Here is a 13,152-nt window from a genome sequence, read left to right as displayed (position 1 = left end):
CCTAGTTTACAGAAACTGTATGTGCATGCTTAGAGGTGTGGCCAGTGTTGTCCATGTCACAACTTGCTGTGATTTGCTATTTTGTCCTATGCCAGCACCCTTCTTCTCATTGTCTATGCATGTTTCTTCTGTGTTTTTGATAAAGTATGGAGGAAATACTCCATTACTCTTACTATTTAATAAAGTTGCAGCAGAAGGTCAGCGTCCATCTAATCAATGTGTTTATACTTTATATATGAAGATTTCAGCTTGGTGGTTAAATTTTTCTGATTGGTTGCATCTGGTTACAATTCTATAAGGGGTAAAAGGAATATGGTAGTGTGAGATATAACATTTGAAAGGTAGGATCCAACTGCAGGAGATTAAACCTGTTTTTAGCAATTGTATAACCTCCTATTCTTTGTATGATGAAAAGAACTAAGTATGTAGGATGCCCTCCTCTGCTATATATTATGGCTAATACAGTGTACGAAGCAAATGGTGATACCTAGGTGCAAGTCTGTTGTGGTGACAGAGGACATGCGCACTGTGCTTCCATATCTATGAAACGTAGACAAAAACATTAATAGGGGTTGTTTTATTTTCTGTCGTTATGATTATAGGTATTGTTGGTTAGGGAATTAAGGATACTTATTATATAATCTTTATAGGACAGCAGACTCTCCATCAAATATATTGGTGGCCCTAACTCAAACACTTCCCATTTATGTTTCCACTGTTCAGTCATGTTAGTAGTGTTGATTAGGGTCATTGGCACCTATGGAGGTTTACTGCTTCCTGTAAATGAAATATATCTAATGCACGGGTAGCATGTTGAAGTTCCATTTCTAAAAACTGCACAGATGCTCTGATAAACACATTAAAATTTGAACAGTGATGGTTTTATACCAGATGACTTACACTAAGCGCTCTGGAACTTCTAAACTCTGTTCATGCACTGCAAGGAAAATTATATGTTTGCAATTAAGCCTAGTTTTCCGAGCCAATGTAAATGGCAGAATCACAATCGCTCCTTGCCAAAATAGCCACCTTGTGCTTGTCAGATTGTTTGACATTTCTTGTCAAATGTAATGTGAAAATGTCCTCGGCTAAGGAAACATCCAGCCATATAAACAAATGGAGGACTAACTAACAACCATGTCCACATCCTTGTGTTTTGCTCGAAAATCACTTTTCACACTGCTTGTTTCTCCCCAGCCAAACAACACAACATATAATCAGAGCGGACGGCATTCAGTGTCTGTGGAAGTTCAGATGCAGCGACAAAGACAGGAGGAGCGGGAGAGCTTCCAACAAGCCCAGCGCCAGTACAGCTCATTACCCAGGTAACGTGACAGGTCATTCCCCATACTTCATGGTAGAATAACGGGACAGTGTTCACACGGTGAAGTGGTTTCACTACAAACTACTTGGCACATGGCTACAAACCTATAAATCTATGTAGGAGAATCAGCCTCTCTTTCGGTTTAAAACGCAGTTGGGTCATTTACATCTTGTAGAAAAACCATTACCATGGCTGAAATATCAGCGGAAGGAGCCTCAATCTCACCATTAATATCAAGTTCACAATTACTGTGACAGCCACAGGCCTTTCTGTGATAAATGAACGTGAGTACATTGCCCCTACATGTGTGTATGTATCCAACATTAGCGCTCTTCTGCTTCGCTGGAAAACACATATTGGAACATGTATAAAAATAAAGACTTGTGCACATAAAAGGTGCTGTAGCCTATAGGAACCACTCTGATTCTGTCATGTCCAGAGGAGTAAAAAGAAGGAAGTCAGATTGTTATGTGGTTGAGCAGTTGGGGAGCAGTTTTCGTAAATATCTTACACTCATGTTTTGTATATCTGAAGCATAAAGATTGAAGGCTCAATCCCAACAATACATTTTTCAGGGAAACTAGTTAGTCACTTAGAAATATATCCCAGGATAGACATTCCAGTCATTTGAAATCAATGATCTGAGTATTTTATTATTTTTATTAACCGTAAAGCTTTTCCACCAAAAGCCAAGTGAGCAATGTTCATAAAGACGAGTTTTACTATAAATACCGAACAGTTGTTGGAATTATTATTATTATTAATTTTTATTTATAGGGCGACACGTAGCGCCGTACAGGGACAAACAAGTACAGTACAAGGTGGCACGGTACAGTAAACAATAAGCACAGTAACTCGGTAAGCTCAAAGCACAGCTAGAGAGAGGGGGGAGGGAAGACCAGCAGGCGCCGGAGCCCAAGAGGAAGGGCGCGGATGACGAGGAGAGCCCCAGTGGGGTGGGGGGAAAGATAGCTGGAGAGCAGAGTTAGAAGTGAAGGAAACAGGAGGAGAGATGGCCCTGCTCAAGGCAGCGTACAATCTAAGGGGAGGGGTAGACAGACGGAGAGACACAGGGATGAGAGGGAGAGAAGGGGGAACGGAGGCAGATTCAGGAGAGGGGGGAGAGGCAGAAAAAGGTAGGAAGTTAAGTGGGAGACTGGAAGGCTTTGAGAAAGAGGTGGGTTTTTATAGCCCGTTTGAAACTGGACAGATTAGGGGATGTTCTGATGGAGGGAGGGAGCTTGTTTCAGTGGAGGGGGGCAGCGCGGGAGAAGTCTTGGATTTGCGTGTGGGAGGATGTAATCAGAGGGGAGGAGAGGCGACGGTCATTGGCAGATCGGAGAGGGCGGGATGGAGAGTGAATAGAGATGAGGTTGGAGATGTAGGGAGAAGTGGAGTTGGCAAAGGCCTTGTATGTGAGAGTGAGGAGCTTGAACAGGATTCTGTAGGGGAAGGGGAGCCAGTGAAGGTCTTGGTAGAGGGGGGAGACAGAAGAGGAGCGGCGAGAAAGGAAGATAAGCCTAGCAGGTGCGTTAAGAACAGAACGAAGGTGAGCGAGATGAGAGTGGGGGAGGCCAGTGAGGAGAAGGTTGCAGTATTCCAAGCGGGAGATGATCAGAGAGTGAATAAGACATTTGGTGGCATCTTGGGAGAGTAAGGGCCGGATGCGTGCGATGTTACGAAGCTAGAAGCGGCAGGATTTAGCAAGAAAGAGAATGTGAGGGGCAAAGGAGAGAGAGGAGTCAAGGGTGACACAGAGGCAGCGAAGTTGGGGGACAGGGGAGATAGAGGTGTTGTCGACAGTGATAGAGAGGTCAGAGGGGGAGGAAATATGAGGGGGAGGAAAGACAATGAGTTCGGTTTTGGCGAGGTTGAGTTTGAGGAATCTAGAGGACATCCAGGAGGAGATGGCAGAGTGGAATACGTCTCTGTATAGAAAGTATGAATTCGTTTTCAATAACGGTCTTCAATTAGAATCCAGAGACATTTTTTAAATGTGCTTTGTATCTGTTTAAAACCGGTGTTTCATTGCGATCTGTCACTGCCAGCAAGACTTTGATCATAAAAGTTGTACAATTACGATAAACTTTTGCTAGCAGACACTCAAAAAAGAAGACAGAAAGAGGGGGGAAAAAAAGCCTAAATCTCTGCATTGTGCTGACCCATAATCTGCTCTGTAAATGCTTCCATTGCTGTAGGTGGCAGTTTCCTGAAAGAGATACGGTAACAGCTGTTCCTGGCGGTGTAATGCCAGCAGAAAGAACACAACGTATGCAAGGAAGGCACTCTTCACACATTTAAGCGTATTACTGCAGAATTAGCTGGAATACATTATTCTACTTTACTACTTAATTTGGTTTTGTGATTTGCATTGGGTAGCAATGCCATGGGGAACAAAAAAAATATTTGAAGAGGTAAACTAGATTAAAGGTGATGTGCTTTCTAAAAATATGTTTTAGTGAGTAATGAAACAAGTAGTTTATTTATATTTAATGAAAACTAAATACATGTCCTTTTTCTAAAGAATAAGGCGTTTTACGATATATAACAAACTGCTGATAATCAAACACTTGGGATTACTAGTTATTCCCTTTGTTAGCAGCAAGTGTTGCTGGGACATCACTGCATCCAATCAGATCCCTGCATTCACCAGCTCCCACTGACTGTGTTCTAGAAGTATCACACCAATGTCAGATCTCCTAAAGGTGTCACATGACATACCACTACATTTCAGAGAGTAATGACGGAGCCTCTTACAGATGTTTTTTGTTTTCACTTTTCAATGTTATATTTATTAACTGTATCATTAAACATACATGTTTCCTGATTTCAGACAAGAGCAGTATGTTTAAGCAGGGCAATGGTGCATAATATATATATCCCTGCTTACTAAAACAATAGTAAATGTGCATATGGCGCCAGCTTTGTTGTAACAGTTTTCGTCTGGCCGCTATTTAGCACCAGTCTGAGAAATGATCACATCTTTTTATTTGCATTAGTGTAATTCTGCAGTGCCTTATGGCACTCTCCACAGCTACACCCATTAGAGTATACCCCATCTGTAGCAGTAAGTAGGTAATTATGTTTTCCTTAAACTGCCAGACACAATCTAGTTTAGGCGAGCAGCATTGCACATTTGTTCTTTATTACATATTAGGTCATATTTGTGGGTTTCCGTCTTGCTTTTCCGGTAATCCTGGCATTACCCACAGAACACTTATTTTAAAATAATTTCATTAATTAAAGTGTTGTGATTAATGATCCTGTGCTGGCAACTTGCTGGTTGTCATTTTCTTTTTCTCCTTTTCTTTCTGTTTGCGATTTATGTCTGCTAAGTGTAGAAGTTGTATATGAAACGTTTATCGCAGCTGTGAGCAGAAGCCCCTAAATATGAAATGTTCTTTTCAAAGCAGAGTTGCAGTAGATTACGCCACTCATTAAACGCTGGCTGCATTAGCCATTTTCTTATCCCACATACAGTAATGAAAATATATTGACATTATACTTGGATTAGATGACCGGCTGATCCGATTCCAATTTGCAATATGATGATCGAAGGGCTCTGGCTTTAATGAAAATTCAGTAATGCGCTGTGATCCCAAATTAAATTAAAGGATATCAATGGCAACTAGGACTTTGCTATTAAAGTCACTTTAACCACTTTGCCTTGGTTGTAATCTCCTGGTTATTAAGATTTGCTGGGTATAAAAACACATGTAATAGTCTAGATTTCAATCTATATGCGGTTGCTGTGTAAGCAGAATTAAATGGAAAGATTACAATGGCACATATATAAACGGGGCTGTTTGTCCATTGCATAAAGCCCATTGAGTTGTCTGATATACTTCATCTAGTCACATAGATAGTAATAGCTCATACTTGGCAACTTTTGAAACCTTCCCGCCGGACGGGAGGTCATGTGACGTCTATTAGGGCCATGACCTCACCCCCTGCTAGGAAATGGGCAAATTAGCGCCATTGCCTAGCAGGAGGTGGGGTTTAATGATGTAAATTTGTGTCCTTAATCCTCACCCCCACACCGTTCCTAGAGGATGCCTAGTCAACCGGGAGGACTCTCCGAAATTTGTGAACCTCCTGGAAATTCCAGGAGAGGAGGCAAGTCATCATCACCATTTATTTATATAGCGCCACTGATTCCGCAGCGCTGTACAGATAATTCACTCACATCAGGCAAGTGTGTAATAGCTACTATGTTCCAGAAAAGAAAGCTTGCCAAATCTTACATAGTTATTTAGTATAAAAAAGGTAACCTATTAGACCACATAGCGACAAATATGGAAGACATCATTTTTGGGTTGTAAACAATTGTTTGACTGCTGCATGGAAACCTCGACAAAACACCACATAACAGCAAAGCAGCAAATCTTATTTTTAAAATAGCATTTTTGGTCTATTTACCAAATATCACGCAGGGCCAGGTGACCCTGCTTGTTATATATAAAATTGCTTTTAATGCATTGTGCTACATTACCTCCTCTTAGTGCATCTTCAGATTTCCTGCTTTTACTGTAAAGAAAACTTACAGAGCTGGTCATTAAACTATTGTTTCTTTAATAGCAAAGTGTTGGTATTTTTCTGTGTAAAGTCCCGCTGATGGAAAGACCACATGTTTTTGTTCATATAGATCTTGTGTGTATTATGTAAAGTAATTACATTCCTTGCAATTTGGACATTTATTCCACATAAATGTGATGTCCCAATGTCCTTATTTATTTGTCGCTCATCTGTCTTGTCACTTTATGCCCTCGTTCTAGTGGTTCCTTTTTTATGAATTGTTATATCAGCATCTTCTCAAGGATTTATGGAGAGCCCCAAATTTAGATTTTCTCCTCTAAGTCTTTACTGACTGCTGCCGTTTCACATCACTTGCTGATGCCATAATAGCCCCTTCCTCTGACGTTGTATGCAATATTGTTATATTTCATTGTTTACCTTCTAGTAGCCTAGCCTATGAGGTTATGCTGGGTACACACTACAGTGTTTTCAGCCAATTGTAGGGCCAATCACCCGATAAACTACTTAGACGATGAATGATACTCATTCCAAGGCACCGACCATCGTTTGTTTTGATTGTTCAGCAGAACTATAAATCTTGTTCGGCTATCGAATGACATCCTTCCAATCCTGCAGTGTGTATGCACTCACAGTCAGGATCTCCATAGAGTTTACAGAGTCACCATCTTTTCAGCCAACTGTTATCGCAAATGAAGAGCACACATCTGAGGGTAAATTTTGTACAACATGTATAGTGTGTACACATGAATTGGCATGCTGAGCGGGACTTTTTTTTCAGTCGTTAGTAAAATCGTAGATAACACATTGGTTGGAAAATTCTGTAGTGTGTACCCAGCCTTATTTAGAAACAAAGTACAAAAGCAGTTTATCAGACATTTGCTTTCATTGTCTAAAGCTAGGTGCACACTACACGGTTTTTGTCCAATAATCGGCTCAATCAGCCGACAAACGACCGCTCGTTCAAAAGTCAGGTCAGTGTGTGTTGTGACACGATGGTCGAAAGTCTGCCCAAGTGGACGATTATCGTCTCATTTGGTTGGTTGAACCGTTAAATATTTTCGTTCCAATCTCGTTTCCATTGTATAGTGTGTATAAGTTTCCGACCGATCCACAACAGTGAGTACGAAATTACAATCATTGCTCACGACAACATGGCTGTAAAAAATCGCTAAAGGGACATCCGCTCTTCCCTTCATCGTCCTAAACAAGGCTAGTGTGTATGCAGTCCATGGACCGAGCGATCGGAACATCGGTCGCATGTAAAATCGCTCGGTTTAAAAAGTTGGTTGAAATTTCTGTAGTGTGTACCCAGCTTCACTCGCATCAGACAGATCAAAGCTACATGCTGTTTGCTTTCTGTGGATTTCTGCACGTTTGAATTTTGCTCTGTGTTCGCAAATAACCTCCATAATCTATATTTATTAATATTTTGTGGAGTACAACTGATTTTCAACAATTTTAGTACTACTATTGGTGAAAGAATTACATTTTGCTGTTTTTTTGACCAGTATTTGATTTCAAGCTAGTAACTGTACCGTGACAAGTGTACAGTAGTCCACTGTTGATAATAACAAGTGCCTGTAGTTGATCTGAACATGTACACAGTCATGTTAAGTGAGTGAGAGCTTAGACTGGGTACATACCACAGACAATTTATCCCGATACAATATCATTAACGATTTTACCAAAGACTAGGGGAGGGAAAAAAATTTGCGATCAGCATGCGATTCATGCATACACACTAAACACATTTCACGAGTTACCTTCAGATCTGTGCTTTTCATCTGTTCTAACTATTGTCTGAAAAGATGGTGACTGCACACTCCATAGAGATCTATGGACACTGTCCGACGTGAGTGCCGACAGTATGGTCTAAAAGTCAAATGAAATGATACGATGAGCTTTGGAATGATCATTTATTGTTGAAGTGTACACACTATCGGGCTACACGGTCTTTTGCCGTGTGATTGGCCCGAGAATTGATTGAAAACTCTGTAGTATGTACCCAGCCTTAGTTGGACCACAGATCTGCATCTACATAAAGTAATTATGTCCATTCTCCATCCTCACCCATTACCCGTAGCTCTGAAATTTCTATACTGTGTCAACTGTAATGCTGTACAATAGTGAGTGAGTGTAAAACATTGTGCCTACTTTCCCAGAATGTTCATGGGGCTGGCAGATTTCTGGGAACCCATATCCTGCCTCTCCCCTTGTACAGAGGGGGGCGCCCTGATGGTCTGAGTGATTGACCTCCTGAATACTCAGATAGAACTTGCAGAGAGCACTTACCATTCAGTTACTAGAGCCACATTGTCAAGCCAAGGTCAAATAATAAGCCTATATTTATTAACATACTGAAGCGGAGATGATTAGTACCACTAGAGGCCTTTATTCCAGGAATGGCCTACCATATTTTATTATACTTCTAAAAAGTGTTTTATAGTTTTTAACAAAGGTTCAGACCTAATCCCTCACAACCTTCTGATTTTGTAGCATCAGAAGTCTTTCCTTGACATCGTGGATTATAATGTGTTTAGATGGTCTAACCATATGACTGTCTACCATCAGCCCAATGCTTTTATTTAACTGCCGGCAATTCCTCAGTAGCGGTTGTTTCAAACACTGACCTTCATAGAATGAAAAAGGTTTTTGGCACACGCTGTGCTTTCTATACCTTGAGGCGATAACTTCAATGGCCTCGTATCTACAGGAGTTCTCACACAGCTCGGCTTCCTACAGTACTGAAACTTAATGTAGCTTGGCACAGCGAATAGAACCAGCCCAGACACAATTGTCAGAAATACCACTCCCCGGGGAAATGCCAGTAGCAAGAGACTATTATTGGCTGCTAGAAGTGGGTCAAAGTAAAGTAATCCATCAAAGATGGTGAAAGACACGGAGCAAGCTGGAAACAGTGAGGTAGTTGTCAGTAATACCTCTTTGATATGTCATCTCAGAACCCAGGGTGCTGGACGTCTTTAGTCAATGCTCCTTCTACATAAAAGAAATTTAGTTTTTGTTGTTCTGCTTGCAAATTTGTAATCCTGCATTTGCAACATGGTATGTGGTATTATGGTTATATAGATATGTGTGTGTGTGTTTATATATATATATATATATATATATATATATATATATATATATATATATATATATATATATATAGTGTATATATGTATAAAATACGTTTGATTATATAGCTTATTCATCTCAGATCCACTGCTATTAGAATTCCAAGAAATTTGAAAAGCATCAGATTATATTAGGACATCTGCACAGCAACATGAAGTGTTCTTACACTTTAAATAGGATATGGCTTCTCAAGCTGGCAAGAAGACATCACTATCCAATCACAATCACTGTGTGAGTGTGCACTCACTTTCTAACGTCCTACTCACTAGGAAGAGGATCAAAGAAGTAAAACCAATCTCTTTGTGAGGGCTGCATTAGACCCTGGACCACTTCTGTATTATGTAGCTACATTTTAAATTTTATATGTAGAGAAAAAGTTTAGACCAAAGTCTTCTCTAGAAGTTTATGTTTATATGGTGATACTTTACTAACAAGCTGGTCTACTCCTAATCCAGCATCTCTGCCAAATGTTTAAGTGTAGATAAAGTATTGTGCTTTGTTTTCCTTATGTGAAAACTCTTTTTTAGGCTTGTGGTATGACATGGGTGCAGTGCTAATGGTGTAACCAGACTGACGGTCTTGTTTTATGTCTGTCTAGGCAAAGTAGAAAAAATCCTAGTTCCATCTCTCAAGACTCGTGGGACCAAGCCTATGCCCCCGGAGAAGGCTTCCAGACCGCCAAGGAGAACCCTAGATATTCCAGCTATCAAGGATCCAGAAATGGTTACATGGGCGGACACGGGTTCAATGCCAGAGTTATGATGGAGACTCAAGAACTTCTCAGACAGGAGCAGAGACGGAAAGAACAGCAGCTTAAAAAAAATGTGTCCTCAGAAGTATCAAATAATTATGACTCATCCAAGAAGGTTTTTGATCCCAATTATGCCCAACCGAAAGGTCCTTTCCGCCAAGATGTTCCACCATCTCCATCTCAGGTAGCACGGCTCAACAGATTACCACAAGAACAGGGGAGACCGTTTTACTCCTGAGGAACACTTAAAAGTAAAAAACAAAAAAAACAAAGGCAATAACAAATATTTTCATGAAAGATTTTGTATTTTTTAAACTGACGGTACTATGGTGCATATCTTGTTTTGTTTTAGTGCCTTTTGCAAATAAGGGCACAAGAACAGTGGAACTCTATTCTGCCTTCGTTCTCTTGGTCTGAAGTGTTAACTACATGGAAGGATGTTTTACAATAAGACAATCACAGGTTACATTAAAGCTTCCCCCGAAAATCAGAGTTCAGCAGAGTTTCATGAAATGTCAAGAGACTGCAATGCTTTGCTCAGAGTCCTTTTTGTTATGCTATGCATTTTTTATTAACATAATATATTGTGGGAAAAGGAATGAATTGAGGTCTGTACTCAGCAGTTTCTTTAATTTTTTTTTTATACTATGTTGGAAGGTTGACTAAAGTATTATTTCCTTGTTATCAAGCAGCCGCTAATTGGTCATGTAATCATTTACAATACTTACGGTGATGTTTTTTTTTTCTTGTTTTTAAGCATTTATAAACCTAACTATGTTTATGTTGTGATTTATTTTTATGTAACTGAAAGAAAGATTTAGGTGTTATTGTCACTGGCTTATCATGGCTGCCTTTCATCTCAGAGAAATGTGTACAAATAATTGTCATTCTGACCACAAACAAGAAGTGTTCTGTTAGATGATAGGTAAGAGTGCAAGCCCTTTAAGAATTTTGTTTTCGAGGTTGTATTTCATCATATTCAATTTTCTAACAATGTTTCAAGGACTTGTCTCTCTGTGCACCTGTCACCTACATGTAGAAGAGGCAGCCATTTTGTGCATCTGTCGCCTACATGTAGAAGAGGCAGCCATTTTGTGCATCTGTCACCTACATGTAGTAGAGGCAGCCATTTTGCGCACCTGTCTACTACATGTAGTAGAGGTAGCCATTTTGTGCATCTGTCACCTACATGTAGTAGAGGCAGCCATTTTGTGCACCTGTCACCTACATGTAGTAGAAGCAGCCATTTTGTGACATGAACTAATATGCACCCTATCAATTTATTATGAACCAGTAATCAGTGAGACATTAAAGGCCTAGTTATTAGTGAATCGATCATCTGCATTCTCGTTATTATTTTTTCAGTCCATAAAATGGCTGCCTCTACTGTGTATAGCCAGGAGCTCCTAATTGTTCAGATATATTGAGGGAAAGGTTTGGACAAGGGGGGAAAGCCTTTGCATCATTGTAAAATGTGTAATTGTGTGACTTTGCACAATCATTTATAGATTTTTCTGCCTCGTGCTTCCATGTGACACACAGTATGTGTTTGACAATGTGACAATGAAAGAAACATGGAGAAACTGTTACACAGTGTTATGAATCTTGCCAGATACATGCAGTTGAGCTGGAAGCATCAGTTCATTGTTGTGTGATAACAGGAGTCTCCTATCTTACAGGAGCACCAAGCATGAACCATTCTGCATTAGGGAAGTACTACATAAAAGCTGCCATTTATGGTTATTCCTGTGTTGTCCGATGTCCCTGTGGCGCAGTCCCTCGGTTGGTCAATCCTCCCGCTACCAAAGGGCTGGTAACTCATTTCTGGTCTCTTGTAGAAAAATAAGAATATATATGTCCCATAACAATCGTCACCTATAATCACATTTCTAATATGATAACTTTCTGTAATTATTACTTTGCATTTAAGTACTTTTTGGTGGTCATTCCTCATTTATCATAGTAACAGTAAATGCTTCACATAGTTTACTGACAATTGGCTATTGTTGCAATCCTGTGGCCCCCTCCCCGTAGTTATCTCTTGGCCCCCTCCATATGGTTATTCTTTGCACCCCTCCCCGTGGTAATCTCTCGAGGGCCCTCTGCGCGCTCATAGTGATTTCTCCTTATCACTCAATAATACCTTTTTGCAGTTACCCGCATTTGTTTCTTTTATTCCAGTTATAGCATCTGTTCCTCCATCTTGTCATAGCTAGATCATCCTATGTTTCCATTACTGATTGTACGTTGCTTCATACCTTCCTAATAATTAAGAGCATAATTTGTGTGTGGTACTGTAGCTCTATCATGCATAAGTCGAAGACTTCTAATTGGAGCCATTATTGTGCAAAAACTTTACCCTGCTTCAGATCATGTTATTGCTACAAAATGATTTATGCATCCATCCTTCCAAACACACTGTGATCTTGTACAGGAAATCATACTCTAAGCCAATATTATGAGCTGACAGAATTTCTTTTTAATTCCTGTAAAGTGGATAGAAATGAATGTGAATAAAGACGGGTATACATGATCAGCAAATAATAACGCTAATTCATTAGAAAGACATGTTTTTATTCATCTATTTCCTCATTTTCATTGCATCAGCCTCACTTTTATATCCAAGAACTAACGCGTTTTGCTGCTTATAGCATAGAAACTCTTTTTGTCCATCTGTTACATAAGCTTTTGAGTGTAATGGTCGCCACCACTTAATAAAGTGCCTATTAATTCTCTGCCGACTGTGGAAACTAAGCTGAACATATCATGTTGTAAAAATGGGGGTGGAGGGAGGGGAGTTCAAAATGAATTTAAAAAAAAAAAAAAATGCATTGTAATGTAAAAGAAGAATACAGACCTATTCATGTTTTGGTTACTGACTCACTTTAATTTTCAGAAATGTTTGTTTTTTCAAGAAAATGTGTGAAATTGTCATGCACATGTATCTGTGTCTTTTAAAGATATGTTTTGTTATTAATGTACTACAGTGTTTAAATGATTACTAATGTAAGCACAGTGATATGGGATGACAAAAGCAGTTTTTTTTTACTGATATGATGAAAAAAGAGCAAAAAACGCCTTATACTTGTATATAAATCATTAGAATAAAAATCATTTCTCTTCTGGATGTCGTCTTCTCACTACACCTCTGTTTATTGTCAGGGTTTGTTTTTTTATTCTCTTACAGATTTTCATGTTGTTCACCCATTGTTGCTATTGTTCTCCAGTCACCGCTCTCTTTTCCGCTTTATATTTTTCTATAAGTCATAGAATAACATTTCTCCCCGAGGTCATGTGTTAGGCTGTACCTATAACATTTTAGTATTTGTACCATACTTTATAATAGTAGTAGTATTATGTACATTCTGCTAGTTTCACTAAGTTGGACTGTGATCATCGGTGAAGC

At 39.5% G+C, this 13,152-nt stretch overlaps 1 protein-coding gene across 6 annotated transcripts in view; it reads left to right on the top strand.

The window, feature by feature from the left end:
• The window catches only part of PARD3 (par-3 family cell polarity regulator), a 404,695-nt gene extending 391,822 nt beyond the window's left edge, over window positions 1–12,873 (top strand). For all 6 annotated transcript variants that reach the window (XM_075212058.1, XM_075212055.1, XM_075212053.1 and 3 more), the window contains 2 exons: window positions 1,198–1,325; window positions 9,594–12,873. In XM_075212058.1, coding sequence (XP_075068159.1) covers window positions 1,198–1,325; window positions 9,594–9,984 — 519 coding nt within the window. In that variant the 3' untranslated portion in view covers window positions 9,985–12,873. The remainder of the gene's footprint in view (window positions 1–1,197; window positions 1,326–9,593) is intronic.
• Window positions 12,874–13,152: the final 279 nt, after the last annotated feature.

This window comes from Mixophyes fleayi, chromosome 5 (assembly GCF_038048845.1).
Source record: "Mixophyes fleayi isolate aMixFle1 chromosome 5, aMixFle1.hap1, whole genome shotgun sequence".
In the NCBI taxonomy this organism is placed as follows: domain Eukaryota; kingdom Metazoa; phylum Chordata; class Amphibia; order Anura; family Limnodynastidae; genus Mixophyes; species Mixophyes fleayi.
The sequence above is the reverse complement of the archived record's forward strand: the minus strand, read 5'-3'. Positions and strand labels throughout refer to the sequence as shown.